General features: G+C 43.0%; 1 protein-coding gene across 2 annotated transcripts; it reads left to right on the top strand.

Annotated features, from left to right (window-relative positions):
• Positions 1-2605: 2605 nt before the first annotated feature.
• On the top strand, positions 2606-6969 carry LOC123160299 (N-acetyl-D-glucosamine kinase). Of its 2 annotated transcripts, XM_044578102.1 has the most exons (7): positions 2606-2911; positions 3566-3713; positions 4032-4223; positions 4763-4891; positions 5490-5659; positions 6084-6214; positions 6591-6969. In XM_044578102.1, the coding sequence occupies exons 1-7, from the start codon at positions 2716-2718 to the stop codon at positions 6666-6668; spliced, it is 1044 nt and encodes a 347-aa protein (XP_044434037.1). In that variant the 5' UTR covers positions 2606-2715; the 3' UTR covers positions 6669-6969. The 2 variants fall into 2 exon arrangements, with proteins under 2 accessions (XP_044434037.1, XP_044434038.1); XM_044578103.1 differs by lacking the exon at positions 4763-4891.
• Positions 6970-19027: the final 12058 nt, after the last annotated feature.

The raw sequence follows: 19027 nt of genomic DNA, 5'->3' as shown, positions 1-19027 counted from the left end.
AGTAGACGTTCACGTTTGGAGAGGAACTTGTCGCAACCAAGTCCTTCGGGGCTCGTCGGTAGTGGTACTTGGCGAAATGCACGTCGACAGTAGTCGTTCTAGGCAGGAAACAGTAGTTGTACACGGGTCTTCGGCGTCGAGGTACTTGGCGTTCCAAAACAGAGCAACACCAAAAGGCCTAGGGTCTTGGCGATGTAGATGAACACGAGGTCCTGCCCGGGGCTGGTCTTGGCCTTGGCGTTCCTGGTCGATGAGGGCGAGCGGAGGCGCATCCTCCTCCCTGCTCGAACAAGGCAGAGGCGGGGCATGGGGCTGCTCCTGCAAAGGGGCGACGGGAGCCGGACGGTGGCGCTCGGGGATGGCTGAGGCGGAACCAGATGGCGAGGCGGCAAGCTTGGCGCGGGCGCCGGGGCCGCCGGAGTTGGCCGAGCTCGGGGACGCCATGGCAGCAGAATCTCGGGGCCGAGGACGAGGTCGAGCCGAAGGCAGGGAGGCGGTGGGCTCCTCCGGGCGCAGATGAAGACGGCGGCGGGCACGAGGAGAAGACAGGGGGCCGCTGAACGAGCTTGAGGGCGACGGAGGGGCGCCGGAGTTGGCCGTCCCGGTGGAGTTGCGGAGGCCGGGCGTGGGGCTGATGGAACGGGACGCGACGGAGGCAAGGAGGCCGACGGGGCTCCGGCCTGGCTCTCCTCTCCGGCGAGGGCGGAGCGCGGGAGCAAGGGGAGGACCCTGGAGGCGGGGCGACGAGCGAGAGGAGGGTTCGGGCGCGGTGGAGAGCTCGGCAGCGGGGTCAGCAGCGGCAGCCGCGGGAAGCCGAGGCTGGCAGGGCGCGGGGGCGCTCGAGAAAGGGAGGCATCGCGAGGTGGAGATGGTTCGGCGGCGGGGTCGCGCGCGAGGTGAGAGGCGAGAGGGAGATGGGGATCGAGAGGAGGGAGTGGGGGTGACGGCGCTGAGGGGAAACGGGAGGGAGAGATTGGATCGGGGGATCCGGCTAGGGTTAGGAGGCAGGGGCCGGCTGGGCCTTGGGCTGCGGAGGGAGCAGGCTTGGCCTGGCTGCGGCTGCAGGGCTCCTTCTCTCTCTCTATCTCTAATTCTCTTAACAAAACAGAAAATAAAGAGAAAGAAAAAGGGAAGAAAAGAAAGGTTAGAGAAAGAGTTGGGCACGGGGATAATTTTCCCGGACTCGCAAAAATGCGCTTGTCCCAAGAAAAATGGAGTGGGCAAGATTGCAAGAATTAAATTCAAAGTCATTTGAATTTAATTCAAATGGTTTGAACAAGGACTAGGATTTAGAAGTGTCCAAAAATGTTCGGATTTTTGGTGGAGCTCCGGAAAATGATGAAATAATTTATGGGCAAGGTTGGAGACCAAGAAGTGAGATAACAAAGGCATGGAGAATTATTTGCAAGTGTGTTATGGTGATTTCCGAAACAATGGAATATTTTATAATATAGCTCCCTAAATATCGGGAGGGTATGTTATAAAGAGAAGTCACCATGTGAGTCCCTCGATTTAAATGGATCAAAAAATCCATACAATTTATTTAGTTGAGGTTTTAAAAATTAATGATATGATGGCATGATGACATGATGCAATGCACATGATGCAAGGATGAATGTAACAAATAAAACAAATCACACGACGAAACTCGAAATAGCTGGAAGTCTTCTGGAGCGTCGGTCTCGGGGCGTTACATCTATACCTATTCAAACTTTTTGGTACTTGTTGCCAAAGGGGGAGAATTTGCATAGATCATTAGGCTTCGAGAGAGAGTGTCTTGCTTTTGCTCGTTGGTTTTCTTGAGTTTTTTTGCTACTATTTGGTTTATGCTACTTTGGTTTGATATGCTTGTGAGATACTATGTGTGTGACTGATCATACTATGCTTTATGTGATGCTTAATGCTTATCCTTATCATTAAGGAGACGAGAGAGATGGCCGGCCCGGCGGCGGGTGGGAGTAGGCGGAACACTTCCTGTAGCAGATCCATCAGCTAGAGACGAGGGAGACGTCCGGCCCGACGGAGGGTGAGGCGGGACGTGGAGGCTTGGAAGAGCGTGACCCAACGACATGAGGCGAGTGAGACGATCGTCCCGACGACGGGCTGGAGCCAGCGGGAGCACCGGTTAGTTGTTGCAGCGGCGGACGAGGCCGGTCGGCCACGAGAAGGCCTCTGCGCGGCCGCCTCCAGATGGAGTAAATTTACTCCTCTGAGAAGGCAGGGTAAAATTTAACAACCTCTATTCGGTTTTGTGGATTGGATAGGTGCCGGTCAGAGAAGTAAAACCAAAATTTTAATCCTCTAATGCCGGATAGGGATCGGTTAGAGTTGGCCTGATAAAAAAACCAGCCATCGTTTTCCATATGGGCTAATTATGGATTACTCCCTCCGTTCCTAAATATTTGTCTTTCTAGGCATTTCAACAAGTGACTACATACGGAGCAAAATGAGTGAATCTACACTCTAAAATATGTCTACATACATCTGTATGTAGTAGTCATTTGAAATGTCTAGAAAGACAAATATTTAGGAACGGACGGAGTAGTTGCCAATCCATTAGGAAACTCACAAGCGCGAAGACATCGGTTCCTCCTAAACGCAACACTCCAACAGAATAGAGGTCCCTTTCTGAACAGAAAAAAAAAATCTCCTCTCTGAGCTTTGACTCATCCTCTGTCTCTCACACCCGGGGAAGAGAGGAACGGCCGAAGGGAGATGGGCGGCTACGAGAACGGTGACTCGCCGGCGGCCGCCGCCTGGGAGGGCGGCGTGATCCTAGGCGTGGACGGAGGCACCACCAGCACCGTCTGCGTCTGCCTGCCGGCCGCAATGCCACCACCGGAGGCGCCCGGCTCCGTCGCCGTGCTCTCCCGCGCCATCGCCGGCTGCTCCAACCGTAATTCCGTCGGAGGTGCGTAGTAATCGTTGCCCTAGGTTCGCACAATTCGGAGGCGCTTGGATCATGCCCCGTCTTAATAATTGGATCCTGGGGCTTGATGATTGGTCTCCGGCTTGAATCCTGGTGATTTGGGATGTCGTTGCGTGCCACTAGTTCTGCGAAACTGCGGCGAATTAGTGCTTAAGTTGACGAGAGTTTCAGGGATGTTAGTTGAATTATTTCCATAATTGTCCTTCTGGATGTTCAGTTTTATTATGCGAACTTGGGCTCGCCTATTTTCACTCTACTGTTCAATTGTAAATCATGTTTGTTTATCAGTTATACGCTTTTCTACTTGTCAATCATCTGATGAAGTTGTTACCTGTGCTAATGATGATGCGTGCAGAAGTTCGGAAAAAAATGGTATCTATAGAGTAGTGTTGTTATTTTTACTGATGGTGAAACATGCATATTATGTACTGTATTTGGACTTGTAAATCATAGAATCATACGTAAGTTGTGTACGACCATCCTGCAGTGTAAAATATGTTGTTCGATCTTGGGAATGTCTTCTGAGTGATGCTTAATATTTTTCTCTTTGTATTATAATATGTGTAGCGTCGCATGGTCTAAGTGACTAAGTCTTTGCCCAAAACATACTGATCTCGTTGTTTTTCCATCTTCCAGAAAACGCTGCACTGGAAACTCTAGAACAGGTCATGATGCAGGCCCTCACAATGGCCAACACAGATCGTTCTGCTGTTGTTGCAGTTTGCTTATCTGTATCTGGGGTGAACCATCCTTCAGATCAGCAGAGGATGCTGGACTGGATCTGGTACAGTTCTTTGTATACATTTCTTAAAATGTATTCCCCAGGAAGAAACTGATATATATTTTTGTCCACTGCAACTACTTGATTTCAGTTCAGGGAGATTATAATATTTTCTGAATGCTTACAGAATGCTCAAATGGTTTAACCAATTCTTATGTGCATTCCTGATATTTTTCTACAAATGCCGTTATGATTTATGAGTACTAGTGAATTTTAACTCGCCATTTGTTCATTGGCACACAATTTCTGAATGCCACCAGGCAAAAAAGACATGTGCCAAATTACTCCTGTCATTGTTAAGTATGCCCTTTTGTTATCCAGCAACCTATTCCCTGGCAATGCCAAGTTTTATGTGGAAAATGATGCGGTGGCGGCTTTAGCCAGTGGTACAATGGGAAAGCTACATGGCTGTGTATTGATTGCTGGCACAGGAAGCATTGCTTATGGGGTCACCGAAGATGGAAAAGTAGCGAGAGCAGCTGGTGCCGGTCCTGTCTTAGGCGACTGGGGTAGGTGAGTTGCATTTTTCATGAAAACAGAGTAATAATGTAACTAACTCGTAAGATCAATCTAGTGCAATCCCCTGCAAGCTACTGTTTTTCGCTCAAAAAGTAATTTAATCAAGTACTTTTGAACCATCATTCATTCTGTAGGGTTTTGACTGTTGGAATAGATATAACTATAAAAATTAACTTTAGTTGCCCTTTACTCTTTCCGCAGGAAGTTAATATAAGATTTCTAATGAGGATGGGATGATATGTTATTCATTTCTTGGAAGTATATGGATCTTTATCTATGTAGGAATCCATAGTTATAAATCGAGCATGACAGGTTAGACTTAGAGTGAACAGCCAGAGAAATTGTTAATCTGTGAAATGCACAAATATTGTACTCTATATTGTCCACATTTCGAACATTGTGAAACCCTTCAGTAATGAATGGATGCAGTTTGAAAATTTTGAATTATGACTGAGAAACCTATTAACTTGATCCCCATACCATAACATGTCACAAAGAAAAACATAGTTGACTTCATGTGTACATTAATGCAGTGGCTATGGCATTGCTGCACAGGCCCTCACAGCAGTAATAAAAGCACATGATGGCCGTGGACCACAAACTAATCTTACAAGAGATATCATTAGGAAGCTTGAAATTTCTTCACCAGATGAGTTGATTGGGTAAGTCCTCTCACACATACTCTATATGTACAATATTCTATAGGCACCATCTTTTTCTTTTTAGGATCTTCTTCGAACTGTTGGCTGATAGTGTTGTAGCTGTTGTTCTGCATCTTACATTGTGTGGTCATGTGTTACTTCTTTCCAGCTGTGCTAGCTTAATCGCTAACAACTATATAACCACAATAAAATTTACTACAGATCATTTGTGTGGAAAACTGAAAATGTGTGCAGTATGATGACAGCTGCAATGGGCTAAATGTGACAACTGAAGATGGTGTGATATGTTGCATCAGTGTATACATAAACCTTTCCAGGCTTGTATGGTTAGAGTGTTGAGCATTCTCATTTTGACTTGTATTATTGTTTTTCTCAATTTAAAGTTTACTATGTGGTTGCTCTGGGCTTGCCGCATCCAACAAATGTTTTAAAACACTTAGAAAGATGGCACCAAATTGTACAAGGACAAAGTAATATTTTACTGGGAACTTCAAAAAAATTATGAGAATTGTCCAATGCTTTAGCTGATAGAACTACTGGGATCTAGAATACTATATATACTTGGTTGTCATTCAACTCATTTAAGTGTCTGGCACAGGTGGGCATATGCGGATCCATCTTGGGCCCGTATTGCAGCTCTTGTACCTGTTGTGGTATCTGCTGCTGAAGATGGTGACAAAGTAGCAAACACGATACTGCATGATGCAGTGCAAGAGTTGGCTGAAAGCGTTGTAGCTGTTGTTCGGCGCCTTACATTGTGTGGTGAAGGTAACTATTACATTAATTTTTTTAGCACCATCTGCCATTTTTCCACCAGCTCTATGCTGATTATTCATGAAATGAATGTAGAAATTGCATCGTCGCAAGTAGCAGTATTGGGATTCCCATGGTAAATTATTAGCAGTCCTGTTGCTCTAGAAGATTATTCAGCACACTGCTGGATCCAACCAGTGAATTGTCTTATGCCTTGGATATATATTCTTTGTTGGATAATTACTGTACTGTCATTTCAAGATATGGTGCTGCAGCATGATGATTTAATATTTCCGAGATGCACCAAATTTGGCACAAAATGCGGGTTGTTAGAGGCTTATTGCTTTGTAATATTATGTTGTTAACTGTTTGACTGGTGGATTAGAATTGAAAGGAAAACATTATTGTGTATAACTGGAGGGCCTTTTTCACTGTACAGATGGGAAAGACCAATTTCCACTTGTATTGGTTGGAGGTGTCCTTGAAGGAAATAAGAAATGGGACATCAGTGGTGAGGTCATAAAATGCATTTCCAAAGTCTTCCCAGGTGTCTGTCCTATTCGGCCCGAGGTCAGTATGAGAACTAATATACGCTGTTATGAAGTCTATCTTATTAGCCATTGCAATTCTCTGGAGATTGAACATTCTGAGGCTTTGGACAGTTTGGTATGCGTTCAGTTATGATATTGAAGTCCAAGCTTTTGTTTTAGTAGTTCTAGATGATGAATGACGCCTTTAGATAAACAATAGTTAATAAGTGAACATCTCTGTCACCAAGAAAACTAAAGCCTAAAAGTACGAATAATTTTTCCACTGTTTAGGCAGCATGCATGGAGCCTGCCCAACTTGTTTGGGACTGAAAGGCTTTGTTGTTGTTGTTGTTGTTGTTGTTGTTGTTAGGCAGCATGCATGGCTGAGCTAATATGGTTGTATCATGTATTTCTAGGTGGAACCTGCAATTGGTGCGGCGTTGCTAGCTTGGAGCCATCTTCGTAAAGAGTCAAAGCTGCAAAATGGCAGCTGATTCCCAGCATCGGAGAATGATGAATGTAAGTTGGACAGCCAAGTTGGATGGATTGCAAAACTAACGTGCATTCATTCTGTAAAAAGAAAAGAAAAGCGCATTCATCAGCGCCAATTCTGCTGATGTGTAAAGAATGATCTGTCGTTATAGTGTGCGTTGGGAGGATATTATGTGATTGTACAATTATGATGTAAGTTGTAGGCAAAGAAACGACCACTGGATCTTGATTCTTGTTCTGACCTGTACTTGGTTTATCGTTGTACCGGCCAGTGTATCATGGATATAGCCGCCCATTCTCAAATGTGTGTTTTGGCCTGTTTGGTTTGTTGAAATGCTAAAGCTTTGCCATTTTGGCATTTAGCAAGGAAAAAGGCGATTGCAAATGCACCAATTACATGTTCTACAGCCTTTTCAAATTCTAAGTACAGCCTGCATCCAATTGAGTTGATGTTGGGTCTGAAATCTAGGAATAGGGTTTTTTTGCAGGAGGGTTGAGTGACTCCTGGCATACCTCATGTGTTTATTTGATCGTTTCCCAGGTTATTCGTGTTGGACGATCCGATGGATACGCAATTCCATATTCTGGTATTTCTTTTTTCCACAATCAACGTCGTGGCTCATTTGAGATAAAAATGCAAAATAGGTCATTTTGTCATGTTTGCGACGAAATATTCAAAAGAGATAAGACTGCAAAATAGATCATTTTGTCATGTTTGCGACGAAATATTCAAAAGAGAGGTGCTCTCTTTTCAGGTTGCAAAGCCCCGAAGGGGGTTGTGAAACCTGACATTTCTTCTGAAAAAGAGATGGCATGGAAGGAACTAGCAGTTGGCATCTTCAGCTTGTACACCTTAAACGAGAGCAGAAGTCTTTTGGGCACAATACTTGACTACTACTACTTCCTCTTAATGAAATACTAGATGACCCGTTGCGCCAATGGCGCAAAGGACGAGAGAGAACCAAGCTTCCAAACCATGCAAATAAGAATATTTAACACCTGATTATAGAAGGGCGCTAGGCATCAGACTACTGAAAACTAGCATCCATCAGACTACTCGTAGACCGTCGGATAGGAAGCAGGGTGTTCGTTTGATCTGTTGATTTAAGCCTGGACGGAACTGCCGATCCTTGCTTCTTGGGATTGCTTCCGTCAATCACCTGTGGTTGGATGGTTAGAGGGACTATGATATCCCCAGCCCATCAGGGTTCAAGTCCCGGTGCTCGCATTTATTACTGGATTTATTTCAGGATTTCCGGCGATGCGCATTTAGTGGTAGGAGACGTTCCCGTCGATGACGAGGTGCCTACGGTGACTTCGTAAATTTCAAGATGATATGCCGACTCAGTCTTTTGGAGATGCTCATAGAGCTAGGGTGTGCGTGTGTGCGTTCACAGGGGTGAGCGTATGCGCGTGTATATAAGCGCTTGCGTTTGTGCTGTGTTAAAACAAAAAATCATGTGGTGCCCTGATTTACATGGTATTAACTGCCGGCATGCATGGATTTAGGCCCCCTGATTACGTGGTATTAATTGGCGATTTGCATGGGGTCCTCGGTTATAGGAAACAGACTTACTACCAAACATTATCCAAATTTGCAGCCAATGCAAACAATACGTGCATCCACCCTGGTTTATAATCTCGTGTGTTAGGACACTTTAAACAAAATTATGTCATGTTTCCATTCGTTGGAGAATTTGCTTCCGTGGTGAATGAAATCTGCTTCAGTTTATTTGACATTTTATGTGTCATTTAACATGATATTTTGTTTCAGAAGCATTAGACGCAAAAAAAAGGCATCACACTATCTTGCTTCCATCAACTAAAGAATTTCTTCTTCTTCTTTTTTTGCGGGGGAACTAAAGAATTTCTTTGAACACCCTTCCATCAATAAGAAAATTATTCCACATGTTTGAGAAGCATCACAATCTTATTTCCAACGACTACAAAATTGCTTCCAAATAAATATTATCTTGGTTCCATCAGAGAGAAAAAGTATTTCCAATCATAACTACACATGGTCAAATTGCAGTTGTCAAATGGAGAGCGTGCTTCAACAGGAGAAGTCAAATTGCTTCCATGCTACAAATTTTGCTAATTTAAAAGTGACCTAATCATCATGTGATGGAAGGTCTGATACCTGGCGGAAACTTAGGTGCCGTTTCCTGTGGGCTTTGATCTTCCTCACTGTATCGTCCTTGGAGTTGTATACCCCGAATGTGTGAGCCAGGGCGATCACTGCCCGACCTCGACTTGCCGTTTCGGAAGTAGACGCATCTGGCCTTGATCTCTGGGCGCCCTCGTCGTCATCACAGAAACCTATGTGAGAAATCAAAAAATAAGAAGAATTGCTGACACAAACAAATGATTTGATGCTATCATGCAGTAGAAGCACAGATATTTGATTTGAGAAATCCTAACGATTGTCAGCCAAGATCTTAGCATGCAAGATTTGGGTGTATACATTTAATCAAGCATACATTCACCCATCTGATGAAAATAGTTGTACGGAAGCAAAACATTAGAAATAAGAAACTTATTTGTTTAACATAGTTCATCAAGAATGTTGGAAGCATGAAAATATGGGAACTCAACATTAGGGAACTAAATATGAAGCATACATCATTAATAGTAGATAAGAAAGTAAGATTGGTACCATCCTGGGTATGCATCTATTGTGTTGTCAATGTAAAAACTGAACCGAATTATCGCTTGATGGATAGAAGCAAATTCATAGACGAACGAAACTAAATGTTTACTAACTAGAAGCACCCTGGTGACCTAGAGGCGAGCACTTTTCAAAGAGGCAAGCAAAAATTGCACTGGCTTCATAGGTAGCATTACTTGGAAATATGGAAATTTGAAAAATAAAGTAAAAACAAAAATAGCCACCAAATGGGGACTACGGGATGCTGAATACATGAGAACTCTACATAGCTAATATTGGTATGAAAGATAGAAAATTGAGAATGGATAAAATAACTAAGCCTGGTAGCAAGATGATGATGCATCTTCTGTGTCGCCAACTTCCAAAATAGAACCGGAATTCTGTTGATAAATGGAAGCATTTTTATAGTTCCTCGAAACAAAATAATCACAATATAGAAGCACCTAGGTAATAAGCTGGGAAATAATAACATGGGTGCATTATCAGTGCTAGTTGGGAGCATGAAATTTCAAAAATTGAATTTGTGCCAATTGTGGACCCACATTTATGGAAGCCCTATATACAGGAAGCAATGAAAGATTATTTTGTCAACAATTCTCATTTTAATTCGAAGCACTGATGATTGAAACTATGTAATAAGCATGATTGTCTACCTCCATATCTATAGGCACACAAACAAATCCAACTACAAAATTATTTGATGATTCATAATCTAATACATGAAGTCACGAACAAAACAATACTAGGTAGATGAAGAACATATATACTCCCAACTAGTACTCCGCACACGATGAATTACAAACAAAATTGTGATGTGCCAATAGCAAATTATCAAATGCAGGGGGGATTGACGATGAGCAATGGGCCGCTTCAAATAGGGGTGGGGTGCTGGAAGCCACTGCAGGTTCTTCAGGAACGGACTTGTATACACACCGGTGGAGAGGACGATGGGGCAGCCGTGCTGGTAGACAACAAGGAGAGAAAGGGGAGCGGAGCCGGACCTAGCCGCCTAGCCGGTAAGATCGCGGTGTTGCTGGACGAAGATGAGAGAAGGAGGCAACTGCGTGCAGTGCGGGCGAATTTGGATGAGGCCAACGAGGTGGAGGAAGGGTTCGCGGCGGTGTGTGCGATTAGGGATGATGGATTTGGGAGGGATTAGTGAGAGAGATTTATGCACGAGGTTGTGGGTAGTTAATCGGATGGGATTTTTTATTTTTCTCTTTTACAAACGAAGCAAAATCTTAAGCGGTAGATTTCGATCAGATCGATGACCTTTGAGTGGTCTGACGCAGTAGTCTCTTCAGCTTATAAATAGAAAGTGTTTCCCTATTGTTCTACGCCCCTAGCCAGGCATAATGCATAGTTTCAAGTCTTGTCATCTTTGGTTTTAATAACCTTTATAGGGGTTTTCTCAAACCCTGGTGTCGGTATCAAAACCGGCAGATCTCGGGTAGGGGGCCCAAGCTGTATGTCTGAGGATCGATGGTAACAATGATCAAAAGGACACAACCCAGGTTTGGGCCCTGTTAATGGAGGCAAAACCCTACTCCTGCTTGATTATATTCGATGAGTATAGGGGTTACAAGAGTTGATCTACCTCGAGATCGTAATGGCTAAACCCTAGCTTGGCTAGCCTATCAATGTTGTGATCCTGCCTTCGATCTAACCCTCCGGTTTATATAGATATCGGAGGGGATTAGGGTTGTACAAGGTCGGTTTAACAGAAAGGAAATAGCATATCCGGACATCTAAACTTGCCATCCACGCATACGGGAGTCCCTACCGATCACAAGAGGTGGTCTTCTTCTTGTATCTTGATGACCCATTAGTCTGGCCCATATTAGATAGACCAGATGCCCAAGGACCCCTTAGTGCATGACTCCCTAAGTAGCCCCTGAACCAGCCTTCAATGACGACGTGTTCAGCGCGCAGATTGTCTTCGGCATTGTGAGGCGGGTTCCCTAATACATGATACGTCTCCAACATATCTACTTTTCCTAAAGCCTTTCCTCTTGTTTTGGACTCTAATTTGCATGATTTGAATGAAACTAACCCCGAACTGACGTTGTTTTCAGCAGAACTACCATGGTGTTATTTTTGTGCAGAAATAAAAGTTCTCGGAATGGAATGAAACTTCGCGAGGATTTTTTATATCAAATAAGAGAATTTCTGGAGCCAGGAGGTACCTGAGGGGGGCACCTGGGTGGGCACAACCCACCAGGGCGCGCCAGCCCCCCAGGCACGCCCTGGTGGGTGCTGCCCACCTAGTGGCCTCGCTGACCCTCAAACTGACGCTATAAAATTCCATATTTCCAGAAAAAAATCAAGAAGAAAGAATTATCACGTTTCACGAGACGGAGCCGTCGCCGTCTCCCGTTCTTCATCGGGAGGCCAGATCTGGAGTTCGTTTGGGGCTCCGGAGAGGGGCATCTTCGATCTTCGTCATGACCAACACATCTCCATCGCCAATTCCATGATGCTCCCCACCGAGAGTGAGTAATTCCTTCGTAGGCTCGCTGGTTGGTGAGGAGTTGGATGAGATTCATCATGTAATTGAGTTAGTTTTGTTAGGGCTTGATCCCTAGTATCCACTATGTTATGAGATTGATGTTGCTATGACTTTGTCATGCTTAATGCTTGTCACTTTGGGCCCGGGTGCCATGATTTCAGATCTGAACCGTTTATGTTATCAACATTATATCCATGTTCTAGATCCGATCTTACAAGTTATAGTCACCTACTACGTGTTATGATCCGGCAACCCCGGAGTGACAATAGTCGGGACCACTCTCGGTGATGACCGCAGTTTGAGGAGTTCATATATTCACTGTGTGCTAATGCTTTGTTCCAGTTCTCTATTAAAAGGAGACCTTAATATCCCTTAGTTTCCAATAGGACCCCGCTGCCATGGGAGGGTAGGACAAAATATGTCGTGCAAGTTCTTTCCATAAGCATGTATGACTATTTACGGAATACGTGCATACATTATATTTATGAACTAGAGCTAGTGCCGTATCGCCCTAGGTTATAACTATCTCATGATGAATATCATTCAACGAGTCATCAATCCAATGCCTACGAATTTATCTTATATTGTTCTTGCTAAGTTACTACTGTTGCTACTACTATCGTTACTTCTACAATATCACTGCTATCGTTGTTATTGCTACCGTTACTACTGCTGCTATCATCAAAACTATCATACTACTGTGCTACTAATCACTTTGTCGTAGATAATTAATCTCCAGGTGTGGTTGAATTGACAACTCAGCTGCTAATACCTTCAAATATTCTTTAGCTCCCCTTGTGTCGAATCTATAAATTTGGGTTGAATACTCTACCCTCGAAAACTGTTGCGATCCTCTATACTTGTGGGTTATCAAGACCTTTTTCTGGCGCCGTTGCTGGGGAGCATAGCTATATTTGTTGAGTCACTTGGGATTATTATCATATTATCACTACGAAGAATCCGAAGGATGCTAAGACTATGATTTTTCCCTCAAAGACGAGCAGAGGTAAGGAACTGCCATCTAGTTCTGCTTTAGATTCACCTTCTGTTATAAGTAAACTTGCAACTCCACAACATGCTATTAATTCTGATATGTCGCAAGTTGTTGATGATGCTACTTCTGCTATGAATGCTACTCATGATGATGCTAGTACCTTGCTTGATAATGATGTGTCACTAGGTGAATTTCTTGATGAACAAATTGCTAGAGTAAGACAACATGACATTGTTGAATCTGATGATGAACTTGAAACTAAAAATCTTGAAACACCTACTAGAACTAGTCCTCCTAGATATGAATTTCCAAAGGTACCGGAAGGTTATACTATGAGTGAGGAGGCAACTAGAGATATTCTTGCTTGTAAGGATAGAGATGATCTAGAGAAATTATTATGCAGGTATAAAGAAAGATCTCTGAATGCTAAAATGAGATGTGATCCTGAGTTTGCTACTTCACCTATTGTTATTGCTGATAAGGATTATGAATTCTCTGTCGACCCAGAGTTAATCACTTTGGTTGAATCTGATCCTTTCCATGGTTATGAAACTGAAACTGTTGTGGCACATCTTACTAAGTTGAATGATATAGCTACCCTTTTTGCTCATGATGAGAAGATTCGCTATTACTATATTCTCAAGTTATTTCCGTTCTCATTAAAGGGTGATGCTAAAGCTTGGTACAATACTCTTGCTCCTGGTTGTGTGCGTAGTCCCCAGCATATGATTTATTACTTCTCTGAAAAATATTTCCCTGCTCATAAGAAACAAGATGCCTTGCAGGAAATATTTAACTTTGTGCAAATTGAAGAAGAGAGTCTCCCACAAGCTTGGGGGAGGCTTCTCCAATTACTTAATGCTTTGCCTGATCATCCTCTTAAGAAAAATGAAATACTTGATATCTTCTATAATGGACTAACCGATGCTTCTAAGGACTTCCTAGATAGTTGAGCTGGTTGTGTTTTCAGGGAACAAAGTATTGGGCAAGCTAAGGAATTATTGAATAACATATCAAAAAATCATGATGATTGGACTCCTCCTGAAACACCTATTAAACCCACTACGAAGAAGAGGGGTATCCTATATCTCAGTCCTGAAGATATGCAAGAGGCAAAGAAATCTATGAAGGAAAAAGGTATTAAGGTCGAGGATATTAAAAATTTACCACCTATCGAAGAAATACATGGGCTTGAAGCACCACCACCACCCAAGGTGGTAGAGGTAAAATCTTTAATGAAATTCAATGATAGTGATGATCCTCATAATAAACATCCTAGTCAATGCCTTTATGAGTTTGATAATTACATTAGAAAGCAAGATCACTTCAATGCAAATGTTATGAAACAATTGAAATAAAACTCTGATATGATTGCTCGCTTAAGTGACTTGTTATTTAGAATCTCAAATGATGTTAGAGGTGTAGGAAAACATGCCTCTATGGTTCAAACTCAATTAGAACAAGTTGCTAAATCTCAAAGAGAGTTGCTTGATGAAATGAACAATAATATAAGTAACTTTGTTGTTAGAGTAGCAACTAGAGGAGGTAAAATGACTTAGGAACCACTTTATCCCGAGGGACATCCGAAGAGAATTGAACAAGATTCTCAAAGGAACAACACCACCACACCTAGTTCTTCTAAAAAGAAAAAGAAGAAGAAAAATGATAAGGCTTTGCTTGCCTCTAGTGAACCGGAAGTAGAAAAACCTCCTGATAATGATAATGAAGTTTCTATCTCTGATGCTGAAACTCAATCTGGTAATGAACACTCACCTTCTGATAATGAAAAAGATAATGATGAGGTTCATGAAAACACTCAACCTAATGATAGAGACCAGATAATGATGTTGAGATAGAGCCAGTTGTTGATCTTGATAACCCACAACCTAAGAATAAAAGATATGACAAAAGAGGCTTGGTTGCTAGAAAACATGAGAACCATGGGCTCAAAAGCCTATGCCCTTTCCACCTAAGTCAACTAAAAATAAAGATGATGAAGAATTTGAACGATTTGCTGAAATGATTAGGCCGGTCTTTTTGCACACTCGCTTGACTGATATCTTGAAAATGCCTCCTTATGCAAAGTATATGAAAGACATCATCACCGATAAGAGAAAAATACCAGAAGCTGAAATCTCCACTATGCTTGCTAATTACACTTTCAAAGATGGAGTACCTAAAAAACTTGGAGATCCAGGAATACCAACTATACCTTGCTCCATTCAAACAAATTATGTGAAAACTACTTTATGTGATTTGGGAGATGGTGTTAGTGTTATGCCTTTCTCTTTATATAAAAGACTTGATTTGAATAAACTCACACCTACTGAAATATCTTTGCAAATGGCTGATAAATCAACTGCCATACCTATCGGTATTTGTGAGGATGTGCCTGTTGTTGTTGCTAATGTTACTATTTTGACTGACTTTGTTATACTTGAGATGCCCGAGGATGAAAACATGTCGATTATCCTTGGTAGACCCTTCTTGAATACCGCAAGGTCTGTTATTGATTGCAATAAAAGTAAGGTCACTTTTCATATCAACTGTAATGAGCATGCGGTGCACTTTCTGAAGAAACAATTCCAAGTGAATGGTATTAATGTTATTGAAAAATCTCCAACAATCACTATTGGAAGTTTTCAACTACCTCTACCTACTGTCAAAAAGAAATATGAAATGCTTATTGTGGGGGACATTCATATCCCCATTGAGGTAACTTAGTGATTTACGTAAGTTCTTCGGTTTCATGCTAATCGAAAGTGGTTGTTAATAAGACTTGGTCAACCTTATTAATGGATCATTTTTGAGAGGTATGAAGTTGATGAATTTAGTAAGCACTACCTTATGTCCTTACCTTTTGTTTTCTATTTTTATTAGTTAAATAAAATAAAATGCCATTCTTTGTCTGTTTTCTGTTTTTTCCGTGCAATAAAAAATGACCCAAAAATAAAAGTTCTCAAATGCTCTGAAAATCTGATATGATTTTTTCTGAATATTTATGAATTTATGGTGCAAATAATATCAGAGGGAGGTGCACGAGGTGGGCACAACCCACCTAGGCACGCCAGGACCCCCAGGCGCACCCTGGTGGGTGCTGCCCACCTAGTGGGCCCCTCTCACTTACTTCTTCTTCCCACACCTATCCATTCACCCAGAAAAAAAATCACTATCTCTCTCTCTCTCTCTGAAAGATCGTGGATGTCGCCTAGAGGGGGGGGGGGATGAATAGGCGCTTTAAAATAATTACGGTTGAGGCTTGAACAAATGCGGAATAAACCTAGCGGTTAATTTGTCAAGCACAAAACCTACAACAACTAGGCTCATCTATGTGCACCAACAACTTATGCTAAGCAAGAAAAACTACTTAGGTGATAGCAAGATATATGACAAGAAACAATATGGCTATCACAAAGTAAAGTGCATAAGTAAAGGGCTCGGGTAAGAGATAACCGAGGAACGCGGAGACGATGATGTATCCCGAAGTTCACACCCTTGCGGATGCTAATCTCCATTTGGAGCGGCGTGGAGGCACAATGCTCCCCAAGAAGCCACTAGGGCCACCGTAATCTCCTCACGCCCTCGCACAATGCAAGATGCCATGATTCCACTAAGGGACCCTTGAGGGCGGTCACCGAACCCGTACAAATGGCAACCGTTGGGGGCGGTCACCGAACCCGTACACTTTGGCAACCCTTGGGGGCGGTCACCGGAACCCGTCAAATTGCTCGGGGCGATCTCCACAACCTAATTGGAGACCCCGACGCTTGCCCGGAGCTTTACACCACAATGATTGAGCTCCGAACACCACCAACAGTCTAGGGCGCCCAAGCACCCAATAGGAACAAGCTCAAGGGTACCAAGCACCCAAGAGTAATAAGCTTCTCAACTTGTAACTTCCACGTATTACGTGAAGAACTCAAACCGATGCACCAAATGCAATGGCAAGGGCACACGGAGTGCCCAAGTCCTTCTCTCTCATATCCCACCAAAGCAACTAATGCTAGGGAGGAAAATGAGAGGAAGAACAAGAAGGAGAACACCAAGAACTCCAAGATCAAGATCCAAGGGGTTCCCCTCACATAGAGGAGAAAGTGATTGGTGGAAATGTGGATCTAGATCTCCTCTCTCTTTTCCCTCAAAAACTAGCAAGAATCCATGGAGGGATTGAGAGTTAGCAAGCTCGAAGAAGGTCAACAATGGGGGAAGAACACGAGCTCAAAGGATAAGGTTCATTGGGGAAGAAGACCCCCTTTTATAGGACCTCCCGAATCCAACCGTTATGTGCTCAGGTCGTGCACAAGCGGTACTACCGCTTGGAGGAGCGGTACTACCGCTTAGCACGGTCAAAACAGCCCAATGAGAGAGGAAACACGAGTTTTTGGTCCCGAGCGGAAGTAGCTGCGGTAGTACTGCTCCAAGCGGTAGTACCGCTCCCAAGAGCGGTAGTAAAAAATTACTTCCGCTCCTGTCCGCGGTAGTACCGCTGCAGTCTTTTCAGAACACCAAAACTGACCCAACTTCTGCAAACGGACTCCGAATTCAACGAAACCAAGTTTGTTGGAAAGATAGCGACAAGGGCTAACACAATCTTGATAGAAAAATCAATAAGAAGCAAATGAGAAAAGGCCCAAAATAAAATGGTGAGAACCCTTCCTCGGATAAGATCGGTAAAACCTCCAACACTGAAAACATCATAGAAGACGCATGCAAACTCCGTTTTTGATGAACTCAAGCTTGTCATCAAGATGACCATAAGATATAAGACTCACAAAGAGAACCAAACAAGAACCAAGAAACATGATGCAAGGATGCAATGGTTTGAGCTCTCGACGAACGATACGATCAAGCTACTCACTTGAGAGCCCCCTTTGATAGTACGGCTATTGATCCTATAACCCGATCTCCCAACTACCACCATGAGACCGGTAAAATAGAAAACCTATCAAGGGCAAACCTTTGCCTTGAGCATGATCCACTTGAGCTAGATGATGACGATCTTGTCCTCCTCAAGATGGACCACCTTTCTTGATTGCGTTGGGTCGATGGAGACTAGATGATTGCTCCCCCATACTCCACTATGGGTGAGCCACTCTTCGGCACATCTTCACAAGTCCATTGACACCACAATGGATGGCAAGCTTCAAGCACTTGATCTCTTCGTGATGCTCCACTTGAACTTGCACACAGCAATCTTGATGACGATCACCACTTGATGTCATCCTTTCCATGGGTTGTATGATATCTTCCTCTTGACACAAGCCCATGGACACATACCTAACCCCACATAGACTCTCACATAGAACATGGGTTAGTACACAAAGTGCAATGGACAATGCTTACCATACCATGGGATCACTTGATCCCTCTCGGTACATCCTTTACGCTTTGTGAGTTGATCAACTTGATTCACTCTTGACTTAATCTTGATCAACCTTGAATCTTTCCAACTCTCTTCGTTTGGATGATGTCTTGAAGGTAAACATGAATGATCACACAATCTTCTTCTTCAAGACATGCTTGCAATAAGCTCAACACTCACATGACCAATCTTTGGATAATTCCTTAATAGCACCTTGGTCAACCCATAAACTCCTTGAAACCAACACATGGACTTCAAGAAATGCCTATGAAAAAATCCTTCAAATATAACTCAATGCAACCATTAGTCCATAGAGAATGTCATCAATTACCAAAACCACACATGGAGGCACCGCATGTCCTTTCAATCTCCCCCATTTTGGTAATTGATGACAATCACTTTCAAGAGAGTTTATATAAGGAATTATGCATCACCATGCGTATGAGATGAAAATGCTAAGGAACAAAACCAAAGCAGGAGGAGACAACTCTCTAAACTTCTCCACAAAACTCTCTGAAACTTCTCCCCCATTGGCATCGATTGCCAAAATGGGCGAAAAGCTTAGAAGGCCAATATAAATTGCGGTCCTTCATAAATTGTGTATTTCTCAACAAGTGAGTGGAATGCAACAAACATATCCAAAGGTAAATACTTGGAGGAACACAAACTATATCGAGGCACAAAGATAGCAAAAGAATGATATGCCACAAAGACATAAAAAAGAGATAAACAAGCAATCAAGCAATCAAAAGATGCCAATTGAAGCAAGCAAACAAAGGATATCAACTGAACCAACTAGACCAAAGATCCTATGAGCCACATGAATAA

Source organism: Triticum aestivum, chromosome 7B (assembly GCF_018294505.1).
Source record: "Triticum aestivum cultivar Chinese Spring chromosome 7B, IWGSC CS RefSeq v2.1, whole genome shotgun sequence".
Taxonomy (NCBI): domain Eukaryota; kingdom Viridiplantae; phylum Streptophyta; class Magnoliopsida; order Poales; family Poaceae; genus Triticum; species Triticum aestivum.
The sequence above is the reverse complement of the archived record's forward strand: the minus strand, read 5'-3'. Positions and strand labels throughout refer to the sequence as shown.